Source organism: Lethenteron reissneri, chromosome 27 (genome assembly GCF_015708825.2).
Source record: "Lethenteron reissneri isolate LAM-NWPU_2019-01 chromosome 27, ASM1570882v1, whole genome shotgun sequence".
NCBI lineage: Eukaryota > Metazoa > Chordata > Hyperoartia > Petromyzontiformes > Petromyzontidae > Lethenteron > Lethenteron reissneri.
The window spans coordinates 9,643,035-9,667,774 of record NC_083805.1 but is presented as its reverse complement, the minus strand read 5'-3'; the positions used below and the strand labels follow the sequence as shown (position 1 = coordinate 9,667,774).

Here is a 24,740-nt window from a genome sequence, read left to right as displayed (position 1 = left end):
GGAGGGAGGGGTACGTTCTCAGTCAAGGGCTCAGGGTTAAGAGGTCAACCAGGGCTTCAGTGAAAAGGGCCCAACCCTCCTCCCTCCTCCTCATCGCCCTCCTTTTCCACGGCAAAAACCACCGGCCACAAAGCCACTCTGGGCACAACGAACTTTTGTGCCAGAAAATGAACACTTCGAGAGACAGAGCAACATAAGCCTATCAAGATTAAGATGTCATCATCATGGCCACGGCCACTTATGCCGCTACACCTTGCCATTGCTTGCTACTACCCTCTGCCAGCTCCCCGCAGCTGCTGCTCAGTAGACGCGGGAACTCCCAGCTCTGCCCTAACGGTATGTCAACAAATGCAAGCTTACAAGGGCTTTCGATTTAAATATTTCGTGACTGCAGGGATTCATCTTCTTGCTTCTTTCGGTAAAGTCACGTAGAAGGGAGATAATAAAATAATAAAAATAAAACATAATAAAATACAATTCTCACGACGTTTCGGCCACAACGCAAGCAGCCGTCCTCAGGTGAAGACCAGGTCTGTCAGGGAGACAGCTGTCTGCTGTCTGTTTGACAGATATGACAGACCTGGTCTTCACCTGAGGACAGCAGCTTGCGTTGTGGCCGAAACGTCGTGAGAATTGTTTTATTATTTTAATTTTTATTATTTTATTATTTCCCTTCTACGTGACTTTACCGAAAGAACCAAGAAGACTTACAAGGGCTACTCATTTATATGTATAGCCATATCTGTCAAAGCAGCGCTGGATGATTAGCTCCCCACGACACGCAGGTTCGTTGGAATCATTCGACAACCCCTTCACCCTGCTAGTTGATGATGGCAGAGAGCATAGACTGAGAGCGGAGTACAGTACAAAGGATTGTACCACATCGCCCCCCTCCGCTGCTCAAAACGTAGAACCGCAAACAGCCTATGGCAACCTGTTTGGTCCATGTGGGTGCTCATCCAAGCTCTATCCTGGTAGTTGCCGATTGTTGCTTAGTTTGAGATGGGATGAGATCGGACACATTCCGGGCGGTTTTGGTCAAAGGCAAACACAATAGCTAACGTACAGAGCGGTACAATCATGAAGGAAAACACACCGAATGTGTTCGAGGCTTTCCTGGGTAAAAAAAAAGTTAATTCTGACTGCGTAAAAGCAATTTACACGAGCACCTTGTACTGCTGTCATTGCCAATAACACCGATGCAATCGCTAAGTAATGGCTTCGTAATTTATTAGATTTTACACGCAAGATTTGTTTTGTACTGCACTTGTGTTCCCACGTCTATGCTCCCCCGTGCCACAACCCCCTCACCCCCCTTCCTTTCCAAACCTTCACCAACTCGCACTGACCAGTGTGGTGATGTGTGGTCAAATAACCACCACAAACTGTGCAGCGTGGGAAGGTTATCTTCCTACAGAGGATTGACAAAGGAGCTGTACACACACACACAATGAGAGTTTTTTTTTTCAGTAAACTGCGCAGCATACGTAAACATTCCAACTTGTGTGCGTTTAATACAAAATAAACCACATTCAACAGACAAGGGGACCTTCTATGGATTTAAATAGGGTGCTTAGGAGCTGTGACCTTGCAGAGACAAGTCATCCCGGACTAAGATGCTAGCAAAAAGAAAGAGCTTATTTACGTAATATGAAGCTAGGCAATTATTATGTTGACAGGATGCTACTGCAATGCATTTGAGAATCAATTATGTTAATGCATTATGACAGATTTGATCAAGATGGTACTTATAATAATTCTACAGTACGATAAGACTACTACAACTACAGTAATGCCCTTTAATACTCTTTAATTTTCCAGGAAAGAAGCACGGAGTCAATACTTTTTCATGAGGTTCCAGCATTGGGAGGTTTAACCAATTCCGTTAATGAGCATTTGGCGTATAGGAGAAAGTTGGAGTACCTAAATCAAAAACCCATGTATACGTGGGGCGACCCTTACGAGCTCCGTACGGACGGACTCAAGAATCTAGTGCTGGACTGCCATCTCCAGACCACCTCTGGGGCCGAGGCACCAACACTTCGCCGCCTCCAATCTAAATGCTCACGAGGTTTAACCCATCCTGGCCTCCAAGACCTAACGAGATCGAATGCAGTCGAGGTTGATTTGGTCGCGATGGCGATCATCGCGTTCTTTAAAAGATTGTTGACGTAAAATTGATGTTGTACCGTATCGCACTGCAGTTGAAGATAAAGCAACAGACCTCAGCAGTGGTGGTTGTACCATGCTTGTTGATGGTAGGTCCTGGCTGTTATGATGGTGGTTGTTGATGGTAGTTAAGATGGCGATTGTTGTCAATACTGGATGTTGGTGGTGTTGAAATTGGTGAATGATTGTTGGTAATTATAATTAATTGGTCATGCTTGTCACAGGTGGTGGTTACTATATTTTGCTTGTATTGGTAGATGTATTGGTTGATGTTAGAGTATCATTGGTGGCTAATACTATTTGTTTTTGGTAATACTTGTTGGGAGGCACCGATGATTTTTGGTAGTTGATGCTGGTGGACGTGGAAGATTACTGTTTGTTGGCGGCGGTGGTTATATTGTTGTTAGTAGCAGGGAATGGTTTTGTTGGTGGTTTTTCGACGATTGTTAATACCCATTGTTGGGCATAAGTCGAGTACGGTAGTAGTTACAGGATGATACAATGGGATGGTTCATCTTCTTGGTTCTTTCGGTAAAGTCACACAATACAATAATTCTCAGGTGTCGGGGAGACACCTGAGGACGGCTGCTTGCGTTGTGGCCGAAACGTCGTGAGAATTATTGTATTATGTTTTATGTTTATTATTTTATTACTTCCCTTCTACGTGACTTTACCGAAAGAACCAAGAAGATGAATCCCTGCAGTCACGAAAGCTTTAAATCTAAATTTAATGGGATGGTTATTGTTGTTACTACTGCAGTGCCCTTCACGTCACCCACTGCCTACCACCACTATCTGGGCCACCAACACAACGACCATCAATACAAATGGCAAAACCGCCAACACCAATTGCTCATGACACCACAACCACCACTCGCCACCAAGTTGACCAATTACCTCTATCCACACCACTTACTACAGCCACCACCCATTGCAAACCCTGACATCACCACCCATGCTAGATACTTCATAACCACCATCACGAGCACCACAACAACATTACCACCACCAACCACATTATCAACACCATCAACATCGCAACCAGCACACTCGCTAACGCCATCACCCTCATCAGCTACACCACAAATACTATCAAAATCACCATCAACCATGCACTAGCATACAATTACCACCACACACTAATACTACCACGAAAAGCAATAACCACCACCATTCATACAAATACCACCACCACTAACACCACCATAACTGTCAACACACCACACCCCCTAACCACCACTACAATTTTACCACGGTTAAAAGTGTACCACTTCCAATACCACCACTAACCACACACGGCCACAAACCACGACTACGGTACTCATACCAGCCAGTGCCGGAGTATACTAGTAGCAAAAGTAGCTACATATGTAGTAGCTACGGGCCCCGCACTTTCAAGGGCCCCGCACTAAACGCTTTCAAGCTATCAATTCCGGTTCAGTGATTCTGCACTTGCTCTATTACTATAGTACTATACCGCCTTTAACTGTTATGAACGACTGGGTGTTTAAGGTTAGCGATTTGTCGTATTATCTGGCTGTATAGCAAATGAAAAAAATACAATTACTTTACTATGCAAGTTAAACATTTGTTTAATATTCATGGGTTTTTTAGGGCCCCTTTATAACATATGCTAAACTCCGCACTAGCTTAATCCGGCACTGATACCACCACCTTCACCAAATACTATTATTTATACCACACTACAAATACTATTATTTATACCAAATACAGATCCTCTGGAAAGAATGAACAGACGGTTTCCACATCCCACAAGGGAGTCATTTGAGGCCGAGACGATCTAGGAGAGGGCCCAGAAACGATTCAGAAATTTCGCCACTTGTGTTGGTCGTGAGCGGGAATCGAACTTGGGTGGCCGGGAAGGTTGCGGAGCGTGCCAACCGCTGCACCACCGCTCCCACGATACGAATCATGATTGTTGTACTGCACCGCCACTGTCACCTAGAAAGACAAATTATCCTCCACCCCCGCTGTAACAGATTGTTGGGGCAAGTGCTGTTAGCGAGCACCTATGAAGGCCGGCACGGCAACACGAGGGGGTGGGTGGCCGGCACCACTCCCGGCCGCCTTTGTCTCCCAAGTGGCGATGTTTTTAACACACCGCACCAGGTTCTCATTTGAGGCCGAGTCGACCTAGGAGAGGCCCAGGACCGGTTCAGATAATCGCCACCGGTGTCGAACTCGGGTGGCCGGGTTTTGTCGTGCAGCGCGCTAAGCGCTACACAACTCCACCACCTCACAACCACCACCACCATCATCACCATCACCACCTCACAACCACACACACACCACACCATCACCACCACCACCATCATCACCATCACCACCTCACAACCACCACCATCATCACAACACTACACCATCACCACCACCATCACCACACTACACCACCACCCCACGCACTCACTGCTTGGCGGCGAGCAGCTGCAGGGCCGTGTCGAGGCTCTCTCCCCGCAGCTCCCCGTCAGTCACCCAGCCCGAGCAGCCGGGCCGCACGGGCATGCTCGCCTCGTCTCCCAGCGGGGGGCCGAACTCCTCCAAGAAGCGGCGGAGAAACGAGGAGGCCGAGGAGGAGGACGAAGCCACGCGTTCCGGACTCCCCGCCATGTCGCCCGGGCATACCCGGGGCCCACGCCAGCAGCAAGCGGCAGCCCCTGAGGCTGCTGACCACAGCAGCCGGGGTAACCCAAAGCCAGAGCTCAGGTCTAAACACACTCGCGACTAAGTAGCCACGCGTTGGCTGGCTGGCTGGCTTGGTTGCTTGCTTGCTTTGTCGGGAGAACTGTTGAGCCGGCCGAACGAGATATCAGATTGGTTTGGTTTCTCCTCTACAACCAAACACGCGGCAAAGTCTTTAAGTAGGGCAGGGCCCACCGGCTAAGCTGGCTTGGTTGAGTACTGTAGTTGCTGCTGCTGCTGAGTGATGTCTCTCTCTCTCTCTCTAATTGTGAGGGGTGTGGAGGAACTAAGAGGGCCTTACCGTACAGCTCGGCGTAAACGCCGACACTGATGCTGCTGCTGTGTGGTGTCCACACCGCCCCCCTCCACCACGCGGCCTTTGAGCTACGAGGCCACGCCCACGTCGCCCCTAGCCACGCCCACCACGTCTCGAACCACGCCCACGTCGCCCTTAACCACGCCCACCGCGCCCACGTCGTCATTAGCCACGCCCACGTCGCCCCTAGCCACGCCCACGTCGCCCCTAGCCACGCCCACGTCGCCTTTAACCACGCCCACGTCGTCATTAGCCACGCCCACGTCGCCCCTAGCCACGCCCACGTCGCCCCTAGCCACGCCCACGTCGCCCTTAACCACGCCCGCGTCGTCATTAGCCACGCCCACGTCGCCCCTAGCCACGCCCACGTCGCCCTTAGCCACGCCCACGTCGCCCCTAACCACGCCCACGTCGCCCCTAACCACGCCCACCACGTCCCGAACCACGCCCACGTCGCTCTTAGCCACGCCCACGTCGCCCCTAACCACGCCCACGTCGCCCTTAACCACGCCCACGTCGCCCTTAACCACGCCCACGTCGTCATTAGCCACGCCCACATCGCCCCTAACTACGCCCACGTCGCCCTTAGCCACGCCCACGTCGTCATTAGCCACGCCCACGTCGCCCGTAACCACGCCCACGTCGCCCCTAACCACGCCCACGTCGCCCTTAGCCACGCCCACGTCGCCCTTGGCCACGCCCACGTCGCCCCTAACCACGCCCACGTCGCCCCTAGCCACGCCCACGTCGCCCCTAGCCACGCCCACGTCGCCCTTAACCACGCCCACGTCGCCCTTAACCACGCTCACATCGCCCTTAGCCACGCCCACGTCGCCCTTAGCCACGCCCACGTCGCCCTTAGCCACGCCCACGTCGTCATTAGCCACGCCCACATCGCCCCTAACCGCGCCCACGTCGCCCGTAACCACGCCCACGTCGCCCTTAGCCACGCCCACGTCGCCCCTAACCACGCCCACATCGCCCCTAACCACGCCCACGTCGCCCCTAACCACGCCCACATCGCCCTTAGCCACGCCCACGTCGCCCTTAGCCACGCCCACTCCCGATCCTGACATTACCACCACCACCACATTTCACCCAGAATCTGAATATTTATTTAGACTGGAGGAATCTGACGAGCTATCAAATCTTTTGTTGTTGTTTTTCTTTCACAGATGTCCATTAGGGGCAGGTCGGAAGGTTTCAACAACAAACAATATAAAAACACACGATAGTATAGGAAATGTAAACACATCACTTTAAAAATATATATGTACAAATACAAACGAAACATTTTTTTTAGTCTTACCAGGTAAATCCCACTGAGCTATTAGCTTATTTTTCGGAAGCCACCTGGCCACAAATGATAATCCACCACACACCCACACTGCCTGTGACATTGGATAACACATTGTATGCAGTGGCATCAGTGCACAAGCACACACAAAAACCTTAACATTTGTAAATACCACAGTGACCTTAAAAGCCAAACTTATAGCATGTGCTATGAAGGGCAGGCCATTGTATTTTATTTTAAGGCCTCAGTGTTATTGACTATTGTGTCGAGTTTTTGATTAGAAGTCGGCATGTAACGATTCACCGGAGTAATGGCGAAAACATTGATTGCGTCAATTAAATTCAAGCAAGAATCGATCACTTGTGTCTGTTTTTGCTGTCTAGTTCTTGCGCTATGCCGCATTCATTGACCCGAACAAGGCTTTTGACACAGTCAGTCGTGATGGTCTCTGGAGAATACCTTCCAAACGGGGCTGCCCTCCCAAGTTCCGTACCATGGTGCAGCAAGTACTCGTCGGCAGTGGCGGCTCCTGCAAAATCTCTCAGGGGGGGCAAATGTCTGGATGATTGATAAGGATAAGGTCCACCCATGCAATGGATAAATTAACAGCTTAAGCATGTAAAGGCAACTTCACTTCTTTAATATTAATGAAAAATAAAGTGACTCTTACAATACATCTTGTTTGTTTCTATACTCACTATTAATACAATCCACTCAAGTTTATTTTATTAAAGATTCCACTAGGTGGACGACAAATTATATTGTTGGATGAAACGTGCTTACGTATGATGACGTAAGCACGTATGATGACGTAAGCACGTTAGTGCGAGCCCTCCCGGAAGCCATAGAGAATGCATTGCAGCGCCCCCGTTCGAAAAAAAAACATCTTTGAATGTAAGTCTATGGGGCCACTCGGGGCGATTCTCAGCCGAAGTGAAATCGCCCAAAAAGAGGCGGTACTCCACAGAACGTGACATGACGCTGATTGGACTATATCCAGAGGCACAGTGACGGCTAGCGTGACTCTGTGGTTGAATGACATTGGTGGTGCGTCGCCCAATCGCCCTAATGAAGAAACCGCCCCTGCTCGTCGGACAGAAAGGCCACGGGTCAAACACAAAGGAAGCGTCTCAGACAGCTTCCACATCAACAATGGGGTCAAGCAAGGTCGCGTGCTGACACCTTACACTCTTCGCCATATTCTTCAACCCGATGCTCCAGCAGGCAAAGCAGGGGCTGACAGAAGGCCTCTACATCCGATTCCGGACCCATGGCAATCTTTTCAATCTTCGGAATCTCTTTGCCAATAACAAAACCACGGAGCAATATGTTTTGGAACTGCTGTTTGCAGATGACTGCGCACTTCTTGCACACACGAAGAAGGCCCTATACAGCTCATTGTGAACTGTTTATCTGAGGCAGCTAATGCTTTTGACCACTCACTTCGCCTCACCACAAAGATACATGTATACAGGGCAGTTGTCGTAACCACCCTTCTATACGGCTCAGAATCCTGGGTCCTGTACAGGAACCAGCTTGGGCTGCTGGAGCATTTCCACCAGCGCTGCCTGCATTTCATCATGAACGTCAGATGGCAGAACTATGTCACAAACAACGTAGTCCTGGAGAAAGAGATCAGACACCCAGCATTGAATCCATCTTGCTGCCTCGTCAGCTCCGCCGGGCTGGCGACGTCTCGCGCATTGAGAACAAGAGGATACCCAAAGCGGTCGTCTACAGCAGGGGTCCCCAACCCCCGGGCCACGGACCGGTACCGGTCCGTGGCCTGTTAGGAACCGGGCCGCACAGCACGAAGTGAGCGGTGAGTCCGCGCGTGGCCCGCCCATTATTTTATTTACCACTTCCATCCGCGCCTCTTTCCCGCACTGCGCACTTGTCTCAGCCACAGTGTTGACAAGCCCACAAGCTGCTAACCCCTAGTAGCCACAATGAGTAAACAACAAACGTCGCTGGAGAGCTTCTTTGAAAAGGTGGAAAGACCCAATGATGACTCCCCCCCCCCACCCCGGTCCGTGAAAAAATTGTCTTCCACTAAACCGGTCCCTGGTGCCAAAAAGGTTGGGGACCGTTGATCTACAGCGAGCTATGTCATGGGAAGCGAGACAGGAGTGGACCTTGCAGATGCTTCAAGGACCAGCTCAAACAGCAACCGACCACTGCAGGTATCGACACCCGAAGCTGGGAGCTCAGGGCATGCGGACAAAGAACATTTGCGCTCCACGGCACAAGGAAGCGACTAAAATGGCGGACCGAAGGAGGCACACAGCCTCAACAGAAAAACGGAGGCGCAGAAAGACTACCACCACGGACATGTCCCCGAAATGCACCACCTGCCACGAAATCTGCAAGTCAAGGATTGTCCTGTACAGCCTGTACATCCACCAGCGCGCCTGCCAACTACACGGATCTTCGCAAGCGAATAACCAGCCGACGACGACGAGTTTTGCGCTATTCAGCTTCTTTTGTTACAATAGCCTAAATTTACATTTTCAGATGGCAATGTGCTCAGGAGCTAAATGACAATGTAGAGGTCTGCGAGACACTAGAGGGCTTCAGGAGGGAGTTGGTGTAATTCTGATATTCAATTAAGGGAGCGTAGACTATGGTGCTTTACGACTGTTTTTGACTGTTTGGGTTGCGATGCTACAAATCGCACTGTGGCTTGTGAGTGCCAATGATCCCTTCTTGCATAGTAAGTTGTATTGTTTTACTTTAAGCCTTGGTTTTTAAGAGTTTGGACAACTGCATAGATTTCCAGCCAAATGTCTCTTCATTTAGTTCACATGTGCTAGTGTGGAGTGCCATTTGATGTTTAGTCGTAAAAATATGAACAGTTACACTGGGACTGCATGTCCAAAGTAACGAATATAAAAGATTAGTCAGGAAAGGAGACATGCTTTCAGTAAACTAATTAACAGCAACATGATAATATGTGTTCTTAAAATTGGAATAGTTAAAGGCATAATAGTGAATGGATATGGACATGAGGCATGTATGGAAGAACCTAATAAAAAGGTTGCAATGTTGGTTCCATGATGAATGATACGGTATAAACAAAAGTAGACACAAAAAGTTATTTGACTAAATATGACCTTATTGAGAATGAACATCATCGGCTATCAGCCATCAGAAACTGTATATATCCTAGAGAAATCCGATGAGCTATGCAGCTCTTTTTCACCGATGTCCTGTCGGGGTGGGTCATAAAGTTACAACACCAAAATATAAATAAACAATATGGGTGCAAAGTACGCACACAAACAGCGATGATATAAGCTCGCGGATTGTTAACATCGTGTCACCGCAACAGATGGTGGCGGTTTGGGGAGGCCTTCGTCCAGCAGTGGACAGATCGTGGCCGGTGGTGACAATGAAAGTTGATAATTGGTTTTTTACCCTTCTATCTGGCAACAAAACTGACACCTTTTTTACAAGGAGTCATGTTTACATAGACCACAATACCTGCAGCCATAATGCAAACAAAAAACATAACGCCAAAAGGCGTCATCTGGTCCAACCCATGTGAGACTAGGCTCTAAGGAAAGCTGTCTCGGGTGTGGACCAATCAACTTCAAGGACAGTGCACATACATTATCAGAGTTATGTTTTTTGTTTGCATTATGGCTGCAGGTATTGTGGTCTATGCAAACATGACTCCTTGTAAAAAAGGTGTCAGTTTTGTTGCCAGATAGAAGGGTAAAAAACCAATTATCATATTTTTTACTGGCAAATGAGGTTCCAATGGTGACAATGAAAGTTGTTAACCGGCGGTGCACCATGCCAGCACGTAACTCTTGGAATGTTGCGCAAACATCCTTCGTTTTGCAACACGGCTGTATGTTATTGAGCCATTGAACACTCACCTGGCAGTAAATACAATGCTGTAATTACTAAACTCAACCATGCATACCTCTTCTTGGTTATTTCGGTAAAGTCACGTAGAAGGGAAATAATAAAGTAATAAAAATAAAACATAATAAAATACAATTCTCACGACGTTTCCCTTCTACGTGACTTTACCGAAAGAACCAAGAAGATGAATCCCTGCAGTCACGAAAGCTTTAAATCGAAATCCATGCATACCTGTCAACCCATACGGTTTAGCCGTATTCTTATACAGGGAAATTGACTTTTCATGTCCATACGGCGTTACAATCGTTTCAATACGGGAAAAACATGTTTTTTGTCTATTCGTGTCTCTCCCCTATGATGGGACTTTGTAGGATGAACGTTGAGATTTATAAGGGCACGGGGTGACCAACAAGGTCTGAATTGGTCTGTAATAAGGTAGGCACTGACCAGGGGTTGACAGGTATGTAACAGTCAGGACCCTCAATCTAGAAGTGGATTGACCAGAGGGTTGTACACACATGGACGTTGGTACCTATATGGCATTTGCATGGCTGAAAACTACGCAGGTAACGAGTCATTTATTAAAATGTATTCTTAAACTGAAGTTCAACGGTCCAGTTGTCCGCGTTACTCTTGTTTTATTTTTTGTATTTTAACCTCGGTCTGTAGCACCGACAGCTAACTCCTCTACAGAGGAGTGGCTCTCAAAGTGTGGGCCTCGGACGGGCCTCCACGTGGTCTGAGGCCTGTGATGCCAATGCAGGTTGATTAGTAAAGAATGACAACGTTAATCCGTTTTGTTTAGGACATTAATGAAAATATATATATATATATACCAATAGCATTTAATGTAAAAATGAGGTTGGGTACACTACCCTTATTAAACTACCCTAACACTGAGATCTAAATGCCACCACTTAAAAAAAATGTCAGGCTGCGTTAGCATTTTTTTTATGTTCCGGTAAAATGAATAATGTTCTTTTAGTGGTATTGCGAGAGAGAAGTAAATGCGTTTTGTCACCAGGGCTGGGTGGTCCGCGATTCAAAAAAGTTTGAGAAACACTGCACTGCAGCGTGGTCCAGATGTCTTGTGACCCTCGTTTCATTGTCTAAAACTTTTTATAAAAGTTCCATTACAAAGCAGAGACACAAACAAATATAGTACACAAAAAAGGGGCCGTATTGGAAAGGCTGTACGCCGTATGGACCTGAAAACCCAATTTCCCTATACAAGAATACGGGTAAACCATATGAGTTGACACGGTATGCGGTTATTTGACCATACTTCACCACGCGGGGGGGGGGGGGGGGATAGACGTGTGAGGCTGAGTCGACCTAGGGGAGGCCCAGGACCAGTTCAGATAAAGATAATCGCCACTGGTGTTGGCCGTGAGCGCTAATCGAACTCGGGTGGCTGGGTTTCGTAGTCCAGTGCGCCAATTACTACACGACCGCTCCCCACACCATGATCACGACAATAACTGCCGCTATTCGCCACTAAGTGGCCTGTGCCAGGCCAGGTGCACATTGAGGCCACGTGAAGTGCCGAAGCCTCTGCTGAGAGGAGGTCACGGGACAGACCCAGGTGCCACGGGTTGACTGACTGAGATGCCTGGCCGATGCACCAGCCGTGTCCCCTGCTATGCCAAAATCGTTGTTGTGAGCGTCGCTCCACCGTTGCTTGTTGTTGGAGGGCGACTGCCTCCGACTGACCGGTAGCGTCCTTCACACAAGCCTCTTCCTTCACAGCCTCCTTCACACGCTCACACGCACGCACGAACACCCAACAACACGGCCTCACCCCTCTGCCATTAACCCCGCAACCGAACCCATCCCGTATCTCCCCCTCGCTCCCGAGGCAGACTCCCCCACCCCCACCGTGGCAAGCAGCGGGCCCCATCCTCCCCGTGTCCCCCCCACACGCACACAGACACCCACCCCTCCCTGACGGCGGCCAAGTTCAGGAATGTGCGTGCGCGTGTTCGTGACCGGGGTGGGTTTGTACCGCGCGTCTGTGGGGAGCGGTGGCGCAGCGGTTAGCGCGCTGCACCACGGACCAGGCCACCTGAGCTTCGATTGCCATCTCATCGGCCAACACCAGTGACGATTATCTGAACCGGTCCTGGGCCTCCGCTAGGTCGACTCAGCCTCAAATGAGTGCCTCGTGCGGTGTACAATTATCGCCACTGGGGAGACAAAGGCGGTCGGGCGTGGTTGTGGCCACTCACCCCCTCGTGTACATGTTCAGGCCTTCATAGGTGTTCGCTAACAGCACTTGCCCCAACAGTCTGTTAAATGCTATACGGGGGATCTTTGTCTTTGCTTGTACGTCTGTGGGGAGCGAGTGTGCAGCGGTGAGCGCGCTGCACCACGAACCCGGCCACCTGATTTCGATTCCCGCTCACCGCCAACAGCAGTGCCGAGTGATGTCTGAACCGGTTCGCTCAGCCTTAAATGAGTAGATGGTGCGGTGTTCTTTGTCTTTAGTTCGTGTGTGTGTGCGCGCGTGTACGTTTTGGTGTGCTGAGTTTATCAGGGTTGCTGAGCACAGGTCCAAATGCCCGAAACTACCAAGCGGGCAGCAACGAGCGACACTCGTAAAGTTAGAATGGATACACGTTCAACTGTTTTAGCAACTCGAAGATAAATAAGGAGGCAACCGACCAGCGGTGTGCGAGTGAGTGGAGCGCATCTGATGTGCAATCATTTCAAGTTCAAAGTTCATGTATTAAGTATAGCCCTGTGAGCCATTCGGCTCTTGAATCGGGTGCAACCGCAACAAACAAAAAACAAAAACATAAACCAAAAAACATCTTAAAGTGAATATGTGACTGAGTGCAAACAGAAAATCCAATTAAAGACAGCTAAATATTGCAGAAAAAACACCGTACACCAACGCTGTGTGCAAAAATCCCAGTGGGATGCAAGTCAAACAACCAACAACAACCACAAGACAACTTAGACTTTGTTTTAATGCACCTTTAAGATCAGCACACTAAATCAAAACACAGGTCATACTTTATAGCGATCATCCGGAGCGAAACATTTTATTTTAGGCCACTGAATTGCACTGGCAGCTAGGGGTGTACAACTCCTCTAGAGCAGTTTTGAGTAATTAACTCAAGTTGAATTCTATCGCGTGCGATGGGGCAGCAAGGATTCCAACTTCGGATGAATATGTGCTTTGTGTAGCAACAGTAATACTGTAATTGTTCGGAGTTAAAGACGAAGGTTTCGGCATGAAAAAGAAAAGCAAACTTCTCTGATGCTTCATTAATCAGATTAGTAATACAGCCGTTTCGCGAGAGGTTTAATGAGATTGTTGTGCCAAGCAAATTAGTGGGTTTACTACGGATAAGAATAGAATAGTTACATATGATGGGAGCAAACGGTGGAGTTGCCAGTCTTACGTGATATTATTGACTGGTGGTTTGTTAGAGTTGCATTCAAGTCATTGGTGACTGATGGTGAAGTATCCTGCGCGTTGGACAGCCGAGTCTAGCACTTTCAGCTTGCGATTTAAATAAAATAAAAATTCGAAGTGATTATCTACATCTGTTGAGCCGTAAACACGGCAGAGGAATGTAATGGAGGAAGGGAGAAACGGAGACGCTATCTCTGGTGAAATACACAAACTCCACCTTTGAACCAGAAAGAGTGAACAAGGGCTGCATGCATGCTGGGAACATTCAAAATGAGTGAGGTCAGGTGACGGTGAAATTTGTGTTTCTGTGAGATACTGTCATTGGGAAGTTGGGTTGTTTCTAAGGTTATGATTAATTGACGTGATGTTACAGTTGATACTACGGAAGTTGCGGTAATTCATATTGAAAGAACTCTGCTTATTGGAAATTGGGAGCCTTCCTGTTTGCAGCAGTAGCCACAATCATGAACCGGCGCATCAGATGATGCCAGATTATCACGCCTGCTTATACCCTTGCTGATAAGGCAGCCCACCCCTAAAAGCGTGTCCTAAGGGTTTGGGTCGCAAGCCTGCGGAAAGTCGTTTCACTGGGGAACCCTCATAACTGCTGGAGCTACCATGGGAGTACACACTGATTACAGGCTACAACTACAGAGCCAAACAGATGCCGGATCAAGTGCTGGCCTGTAACCTGAAGCAGGTATCCATGCAGGGCGGTGTCCCTTCGGAATACCTTCAGTGAGGTGGTGGTACTCTCCCAGTCCGCCTTTTAAGACACCTACCACCAAACATGTGTGTACATGTTTGAGGCGAGATGAGTGAGTGTATGTGTGTGTCACTGTGTGTATGTGGGGAGCGGTGGTGTAGCGGTTGGCGCACTGCGCTGCAAACCTGGCGACCCGGGTTCGATTCCCGCTCACGGCCAACACCAGTGACGATTATTTGAACCGGTCCTGGGCCTCCCCTAGGTTGGCTCAGCCTCAAATGAGTACGCGGTGTGTAAAAAAAAAACATCGCCACTGGAGAGATAAAGGTGGCCAGGCGTGGTGTTGGCCACCCACCCCCATGTTTGCCATACCAGTGTTCATAGGTGCTCGCTAACAACACTTGCTCCCAAACGATACGGGGGGGGGGATCTTTGTTGTTGCTGTTGTGTGTACGTAAGCGGCCGGGCGTTGTACCTAGCCACACCACTCCCCACCGTATGACTTTAATAGGCACTCGCTTACAGCAAACGCCCCAGCAATTCAGATGTTCATTATGCTGGGGTCATTTGGCGATTATTGCGTTGGGCAGTGGTAACAAACACAAAGAAAAAAAAAAGTTCAACACATTTGTCAATAACACTGCTCTTAAGAAGGGCCATTGCCCGAAACGTTGCCTATTTTTTTTCCTTTGTCTATACGGGGGTTATTTATCTTGGCTGTGAGTAGTTCGAGTATTGTGTAGTTGGAGGGGGATGGTAGTTGGGCATTGTTCGGATGGTCGTTTGATGTTATTTTATTTCGCGTATACAGTTCTGTGTGTAGTTTTTTATGGCTTTGTGGAATGTTATTTAGTTGCAATTATTTCTTTTCAAATCGACACATTCGTCAATAACACTGTGACTTAAAAATGTATAGAATAGGCGACGTTTCGGGTAATGGCTCTTCTTCATAGCACATACAACGTTGCTTGTTGTGCCACTGCCAACGCAGCATCACCAAATAAAATGTGTTCAATCGTGAGCATAAAAAACCCCAATCGATTTCCAAACATTTTTTTAAAATGTAGATGTAAATAGAAAATGATCAGTGATTTTATGACCCCCGCCCGCCCCCACTGTCTCTAAATACATCTGTAGGGTGTTTCGTTCTGACAGAAGGAAGAATGCGATGGCGAGATGTGGTGGCATCAGCACTCGTAGCAAAACACGTGTTTACGTGAACTACATTTTATATACGTTTTCTGGAAGTAGAAAATGATCATCAATGACTACTCTTTTTGTTACATTTACATTACTGTACATACAGAACTCGCCTTTTGCCCATCCAAGGACTGGTGTATTGCAGTAAATCTGAAACGTGCAAGCGAAAAGCAGCCCGCGACGTGATATATTCATTGCATCAATTCGTGTGCAATTAGTAAGGGCGCGGTGACACAGACCTATTTCATTGTAAGGTTATAATCCCTTGCTCATCATGACGTTCTTTTTACTTTGATGCCTCAACAGCGCTACGGAGATCGCGTGACGTAGTGAGGGTTCTGCCTTTGTAGTGAGGGTTGTGAGTTGACGCCGAGGAGGGGGGAGGAGGCGCCTCGCCCCCCCCCCCCCCATGTGAGTGACGTCAGCCGCTAATTATTATGAATGGAGGGGGGGGTCCGTTTGGAAGACGTCACCTGTTAATGATTATTAATGAGGGGGGCTGTTTAGTGGAGTGACGTCACCTGCTCATGATTATTAATGCGGGGGGAGGGTGCTCCATGTGGAGTGACGTCACCTGCTCATGATTATTAATGAGGGGGTGGGGGCCATGTGGAGGACGTCACCTGTTCATGATTATTAATGAGGGGGGCTGGTCTACGTGGAGTGACGTCACGAGCGTTACACACAGACATTCTTGGCTCATTATAGTAGGTAATAATAATTGGGGGGTACATTTGGAGGACGTCACCTGCTCATGAATATTAATGAGAGGGGCTGGTCGATGTGGAGTGACGTCACAAGCGTTAAGGACAGACATTCGTAGGTATACCCTTTATATTATTATTATGCTTACCCTTTGATTATTCAGAAAAGCCCCACTTAGTATCAACTCTTTTCTTCCATTCGGGTAGTGCCCCGTTTTCACAGGAGGAATGCCTTTTTGCTCCGTTAACACCAGCTACGTAGATTGTGTATATGTATATTAGCTATTTATTCTATCAGAAGGAAGAAATAGGTGGCAAGGTGTGGGTCGCATCAAGGGCACGAGTGATTGTACCTTAATGAGCCTCGCGCGCGCGCGTGTGTGTGTGTGTGGAGTGTAAATTGTTTACAAATTCCCTAAACATTTTTTTTTATTAGGGTAAGGTTTCGAAAAACGCAGGTCATCGCGACCTCCCAGAGTGCCATCTCGCCTTTCCTTGTTTACCAAATAGAGATTAGGTCGTTTCCACGCTGCAAGCGCCTCATTAGGGCTAAACAATAGTACCACGTGCATTAAATGGCGTTGGTACAGATCGTTTGCGCGTGTCCCACGTGCTAGAAAAGAACGCCGATTCAACTCAAGATAGACTTGATTTGTGCGTAACTGTGTGTATGTGGGGAGCAGCGAACAGAGTTCGATTCCCGCTCACGGCCAACGCCGGTCCTGGGCCTCCCTTAGGTCGACTCAGCCACAAATGAGTACCCGGTGCGGTGTGTAAACATCGCCGCTGGGGAGACAAAGGCGGCCGGGCGTGGTGTTGACCACCCACCCTCTCGTGCGCCGTATCGGCATTCGTAGGTGCTCGCTAACAGCACTTGAGGCAATGGGGGGGGGGGGGGGGCGGTGAATCATTGTTTGTGTCCCACTGAACGCAGGGAGCGTACAATGTGAATATCTTGAATGTGATCTCGACGCCACGTGAAGCTATGATGTGTTGTAATCAATAGGCGCGCAAAGCGTGCGATGAATACACGTGCGTGGAAAGGCGGACCGTGATGGGTCGTGAAGACTCGAGTTTCGTAAACCCATACCTTAACTCATTGCATTGCATTTCGATTTAAAGCTTTCGTGACTGCAGGGATTCATCTTCTTGGTTCTTTCGGTAAAGTCACGTAGAAGGGAAGTAATAAAATAATAAAAATAAAACATAATAATAAAATCATTATTGCATTGCAGTTCTTATTTTATCACGGACATGCCTTGTTTTTGTGATACAGTACATACTACATAAATTATGGACACACGGAAACAGTGTGTCTAACATCAATTCTAGATTTGAAGCTTTCGTGACTGCAAGGATTATATTCTTAGGTTTTTTTCGGTAAAGTCACGTAGGTAAAAAAATAAAATTATATTACTTTTATTAATTTAAATTTTAAATTTTTACCTGCGTGACTTTACCGAAAAACCTAAGAATATGTCTAACATCAACTCTAATCTCGCGTGAGCAGAGCTGCTGTTAATTTCCAGCGAAACGTCGTGTAACGTTGTCAACATTTTGCTAGAAAATTATATTTTTGGCATTTTGCCCACGTGGCAACTCAAGTTGATTGACTCTGTCGGATGTCGGAGGGTATGGCTTGAACATTGGCGTTGTACCCTGCACACGGTCTAATGCAAAAGTATAACTAATTACGAATCGTGATATTGGTCATGAAAGCCTGGAGTGTGAAATCGCAGTCGACTTCCGCTCACAATGCCTCCTCCTTGTGTCAGAATATTTAGTTCTACCGGAGGAATCCGATGAGCTATAACGCAATTTTTCACAGACGTCCCATGCACCAGCGAGGCTCTTTGATTCATGCAAGTTACGTAAAATCCACCAGGACACGTTATATAGTGTGCAATGTACGTACACACATCGGCATACCATTGTGGAGGATACACTGTAATGTGCACATTGAAAGCAACATGTCATTATACAGTAATACCCCGATTTACGTATTTTCGTTTTAAAAAAATACGTCGTCGCTTTATTAACACCACTCCGTGATTTGCGTCGCCTCAATCCGCACTTACGTCGCTCACAGAACCATCTGCCGCTTCTCGTATCCGTCAGCTCTCACCTACTGCCCTGTAAATTGCTTTGATTCGCGTCGTTTCGACGTTCGTCGTCGTCGCCCCTCGCAGGAACGCATCGCCGACCTAAACGGGGCGATGCGTAGGGTGCAAAAAAAAGTTCAAGATGCGCGCGTACGTGACCACGCCGGCGACCACGTGCACGCTTGCCTGGGCTCACTCGTGCGGACAGACGCGCAGGAGGGGAGGGGAGTTTCCCGTCTGATCAACCGCGCTTGTCCGAGATGAGACCTCGGCCGCACCACCAGCAACAACAACTCTAGATTTTAAGCTTTCGTGACTGCAAGGATTCATATTCTTGGGTTTTCTCGGTAAAGTCACGTAGGTAAAACATTAAAATTTATAAAAGTAAAATAAAAATAAAATAAATCACGACGTTTCGGAGGCAACACAAGCTTCTGTCTTCAGGTGGAACCGTCACAGCACGATTGCTGCATCAAGTAAGAGAAATTCCATGAAAACAGTCCTTGTATATATACTGGTTGAGGGTGGGAGGAGCCAAGGTAGGCCCTGATTCAGGGCCTACCTCGTCGTGATTTTTATTTTTTATTTTTATTTTACTTTTATTAATTTTAATTTTTTACTTACGTGACTTTACCGAAAAAAACCTAAGAATAACAACATCAGAATGCAGAACGCGCGCTCACGAGCGCAGCTCCGTTTCGTGCGCACCCCGGTGACCGACTTTACTGCGCGCTTTCACCCGCAGCGTTTCAGATATTTATAAGGCGTGTAATGTGTGCGTCTATGGGTGTATAAACTAGTCTATGAAACTCCTCCTAACCACCACCACCACCACGTGAGTCTATAAACAATAGACAAAGATCCCCCGTATAGCCTTAACATACTGTTGGGGCAAGTGTGGTTAGCGAGTAGCACCTATGAGGGCCGGTACGGCACACGAGGGGGTGGGTGGCAAGCACCACGCCCGACCGCCTTTGTCTCCCGATGGGCGATGTTTACACACCGCACCACGTACTCATTTGAAGCTGAGTCGACCTAGGGGAGGCTCAGGGCCGGTTCAGATAATCGTCACTGGTGTTCCCCATGTTTGACACACACACGTGCATACACGCCGTGCACTTTCATTTGAGTCAGCGCCACGTGGTGCCTGTTTAGCCATAATCAGGTGCGTGCAGTGCGTAACTTAATGCATACTTCTTCTTGGTTCTTTCGGTAAAGTCACGTAGAATTGAAATAATAAAATAATAAATCAATAAAGCATAATAAAATAATTCTCACGACGTTTCGGTCACAACGCAAGCAGCCGTCCTCAGGTGAAGAACAGGTACGTGACTTCACCTGAGGACGGCTGCTTGCGTTGTGGCCGAAACGTCGTGAGAATTATTTAATAATGTTTAATTTTGATTATTTTATTATTTTATTATCTCTGCCTGTGTCCTCTCTTTGGAAGTTTCACACTTAAATTCTAACTTAGCAATCTTTGAGATACGTAATGAACCAGGCTATGCGTTAATTGTGTGTTGACCGACTCTCTGTGTTGTATTACATCACATTCGATATTTTGCGAGGTTATTTAATTTTAGTGTGCCTTTCTCCTAATTTACAAGCTTGCGTGCCGTGCCACGTCGTCATCTTACTTGCGCAGCAGCAGCACTTTGCAGTCCACTCATTTATATGCTAATTTTCTCTGCCCCCTCCCTCTCTCCGTCCTTGCCCCCCTCTCTATATTTAAGGGACCGTCACAGAAACGACCCCTCTCTTTGTGCCGATATGTGTCCTCTCTCTGTGTGTCCTTGTGATGTCTGTCTGCTTGTATGTCTGTCTATAGTTTTCTAGTTAGATTTTTGTTGCTTTTTCTTTTTTACCTGATGATGATTGCTTGTGTTGCAATCGAAACGTCGTAATATGCTTTTATTTTAATGTATTATTTTATCTTTAGACGTGACTTAACCGAAAGAACCAAAAAATAGTTGGTTACATTTTGGGGGAAAGATGAAAAAAAAATTTCGCCAAAACTCACTACAAATTACGAGCAGGCGAAACCTATGCAAACCACAAGGGGTTATTCGTTATTTTCGGGATCACTGCTCGGCTGGCTTGGAGTAGCGATAATTGACGCACGGTACTGCCGCCAGAGTAGACGGGGAGGCCTGTACTAACCCACCGTTATTGTGCCCCACATTTCCACCGCTGCGGCATCGTGGGGATAATTTTAGGCGAGATGGAGGTGGCTTCGTGCCAACATGATTCCCGAAAAAGCATCGCGGATCGTTCCAGGTGACATGAAGCACTTGCAACGATGACAGACGAGAATGTTACAAGGAAAGGGCTGTTTATTAAGATTATTCTGGGGAGGGGGATTTAAATCCGTTTTTTTTAACATACGATAACCACACTACGACAATTCAGTACAGCAAAGTACAGCAAGTTTGTCCCCGTTGATATAGTCACAAATATTGCACAGCCTCAAGACTTCGACAAGTAAAACAGCCGTTGTCCACAAATAAACGATTGCGCAAAAAGGGTTTATAAACAAACACAACATTTGTTCTCTCTTTTGTTTTTACATACTGTGTATCTCTAAAATAACTGCAAAAAATATATAAAATGAAACACGTGTTCCATCGGCAGCACCTCGCCTTGAAGTGGCGAGCATTGCGTCACTTCCAGCTCACGAAGGTGTCAAATGCTCAACAGAGAAGGCTGCCCGAACATCGTCGTCTCTCTGACTTCCTTTTTAATCGAATGAGAGAGATAACAAATAAAGCGTGGCACATCCGCCACGGAACATGTCACGTTGCAAAAGTAAAACCCCTTAGAAAGCAAGAGTTGCTCTAGAAATGAATAAGGACACGACCGGAAATAGATTTGTGTGTTACATTGTCAGTCAACATTTTTAGATGCATCTATATATCTCCAAATTCATGCACCTCTATGGGTTTAATGACTGATTTTTTTGCAAATAGGTCCCATTTTCGGGAGAGGCACCTTAAGGGCTAAGTTGTGGAAAATGCGGCAAAATTGGTTGTACTCTGCTTTCTATGCGCCCACGTTGATTATGCTACCCAGCATTCACCAAGCCGCACTGACCTGCGAGATGTCACGTGGTGGTCAAATAACCCCCACGACCAGCACAGCATAGAGGGGGGGGGGAGGGAGGAGGCCCTCATCCAGCAGCGGACTGGCAAATGGTTCCAGACATGTACCTGTACCTTCAGAACATCGTAATAAATTATCAGAACGATCTATCCTTGCGTAGTCATGATCCCAAATTCATGAAGGAGACGGGTTAATGGGCTTGACCCGAGTTGACATCCCTTTGTCGTGGCTATTTGCCCGTCTGTTCTGGTGGCTTGCTGACCGCACTACTGGTGGTAGGGCCTCCACGAGACAAAGTTCAAGCAGAGCTGTCTCTACAATCCAGAAGGTGACTTGGCCTACTTTTCCACGCTGGTCAGAAATCTTGGAAGAGGTGGTCAAGTTTCGTGACTGCAGGGATTCATCTTCTTGGTTCTTTCGGTAAAGTCACGTAGAAGGGAAATAATGAAATAATAATAATAAAACATAATAAAATACAATTCTCACGACGTTTCGGCCACAATGCAAGCAGCCGTGCTCAGATCGGAAAGACAGCTGTCTTTCCGACAGACCTGTTCTTCACCTGAGGATGGCTGCTTGCGTTGTGGCCGAAACGTCGTGATAATTATATTTTATAATGTTTTATTTTTATTATTTTATTATTTCCCTTCTACGTGACTTTACCGAAAGAATCAAGAAGAGGTGGTCAAGTGTCCACATTTTACCCCGCCGAACGCAATCTGCAGGTCGACTCACTGTGGTGCCCCCCCTCCCCTCCCCCCCACTTTGTTTTGCTGCTGCTGGGTGGACAGAGGCGGGGAGGAGCGGGGAGTGGTGGCGCGCGTGTAAGGGGTAGAACACGTGGCCCAATCTGCTGCTCACACTTCCACATTTCACTCGGACCGTGACACCGTCACAAATCACTCAATGTCCCATGTCACGTGTTTAACATTGCGGCATTCGCTTATCGAGCGATTCTTCATTGTAGGTGTGTTTGTTTTGGATAGTGGAAAACTGTTTTTGTTTTTATCTCTCTCTCAAATTGCGAATTTGTGGTTCTGGCTCAACGATGTGTTTCCGGGTAGTTGCCGCGTGATAATTAGTTTTTTACCCTTCTATCTGGCAACAAAACTGACACCTTTTTTACGAGGAGTCATGTTTGCATAGACCACAATACCTGCAGTCAAAATGCAAACAAAAAAACACATAAATCTGTATGCACTGTCCTTGAAGTTGATTGGTCCACACCCTAGACAGCTTTCCTTAGAGCCTAGTCTCACATGGGTTTGACCAGATGACGCCAAAAGGCAATGCACCATCAGAGTATGAGAGCTCGGGTGAAGCATTTATACCAATGGAACCTCATTTGCCAGTAAAAAATATGATAATTGGTTTTTTTCTGTTGCCAGATAGAAGGGTAAAAAACCAATTATCATATTTTTTACTGGCAAATGAGGTTCCAATGGAGTTGCCGCGTGTTTGTGCCATCTGCGGTGGCCTGACGTTTTGCTCCGCACTGCCGGGCGAGCAGGAACCGTTACCGGGTTCTATGAAAAACACATCGCAGGGCTGTGTGCGGCACAACCACGGAAACCCATTTACGCAGTCGTACGAGTTGCGTCTCTGATGAAAGTGTCACGGATTAGTGACTGAATCCAATTCGAGCATCTTTACAGCGGCGGCGGTGTCGTCGTGATTCGTTTGGTTTTAATAACAAAAAAAAACAGAAGAAAACAAACGTGCGATAAGCGACAAGCCTGACATCATCCGTAGACTGTTTTTGTTGTTGTTTCGATACACGTCGTTGGGCACTCATTGGTATTCTCGTTGGTGATCGACCAGCGAACTACGAACCGCCGGGTTCGAGTCCTGGTGTTGGGTCAGGGTTTAGAACGTTGTCATGCCCAGGGCTACATTTCTCACTGAATATTTCCCGGGCCTCTGGTGAATCGGAGGCGGCACGTGACGGGTATCCACAGCCACGACGGCGAGACGTATACTGGACGTGGTGTGCCGGGTGCGGGAATATTTCCCTGTGCTGCTGACCCAGGTGGACGCGGCTGAGGTTTAGCCCTGGTAATGACCACGGCGAGGAACACACGCACTTATAATCGAAAGCTCGCAGATCACTATGCGCACAGCAGTATATCACTGACCAGAGTTATGCTTTTACTTGTGTAGCTTCATAAAAAAACAAAATCCCCTTGTTGTGTATTATGTATAGCCCACACAGCACTTATAATGTATGTACAACCCACAGTTTGGGTTTCCTGCGCTCTGCTACATGCAGGACAGATCATTTCACGGAGTTGAAATGCTCGTGACAGCAAGCATCAGTCCTCTGGTTATTTGAGTATTCGGTAAGCTGCAGAAAAGTGACTCAAAGCACGCATTTGAAACAATGAGAGTAGAAGCCAGACCCATCTTATATAAGCATAGTGCTAGTGTAAGCAACGCATCTTTACATGACACAGGTGGGGGAGCTAGAAAATGGGCAACTTCTGATATAAGCACAGTTCAGAAATCTGATTAGCACAGTTGGCTACGTATGGTACGAAAAGATCAACACACATAACACCTTCAGCGAAAACCTCCCTTAATTGACACCGATTTACACAGGAGTTAAGGAAATGTTGTACTCAAGTTAATTGATACATCTGACCTCTGACCTTAGCTCCCAATGGTCGTGCTTATATCGAGTTTCAACTGAATCGCATTTGGATAACCTCACTTGAAAAAAAGTAAATATGGGATCTTGCGCATTGCCCACAGCTTCCTTAGTGGATAAACGTAACTCATAACCCCATTTGCCCCAAAAACAATTCAGTTAATAGCACGTCGTCGGACATTCACCGTTACCGTTAAAGCGCCGTGAACTATGTTAATGCTGCTCGTGGGAAAACCGTATTTCCGTGCAATTTTTCTACATAACGCTCATATTTCTAAGTGATTTGAAACAACAACAACAACAACAAAAACAACTACGTTACCTGTTCAAGGTCTACTCCGGAGGCAAGACACAATGCATTGTGGGTTTTAATTTCATTTTATACATTTGCAATTCCAATATATGACTTCAAAGCATCGGCTCGAACATTTAGTTGCTTTTGCAAAGAAGTAAATACTGTATTAAAGTTACTGTCGTCAAAGTTGGTCGGAAAGCTAGCAACC

General features: G+C 47.3%; 1 protein-coding gene across 1 annotated transcript in view; it reads right to left on the bottom strand.

Annotated features, from left to right (window-relative positions):
* Positions 1-5,240, bottom strand: part of PPM1F (protein phosphatase, Mg2+/Mn2+ dependent 1F) — a 38,842-nt gene extending 33,602 nt beyond the window's left edge. Inside the window, exon 1 of the mRNA XM_061561403.1 lies at positions 4,598-5,240. Within this exon, the coding sequence (XP_061417387.1) occupies positions 4,598-4,797 (200 nt within the window). The 5' untranslated portion in view covers positions 4,798-5,240. The remainder of the gene's footprint in view (positions 1-4,597) is intronic.
* Between the last annotated feature and the right edge of the window lie 19,500 nt (positions 5,241-24,740).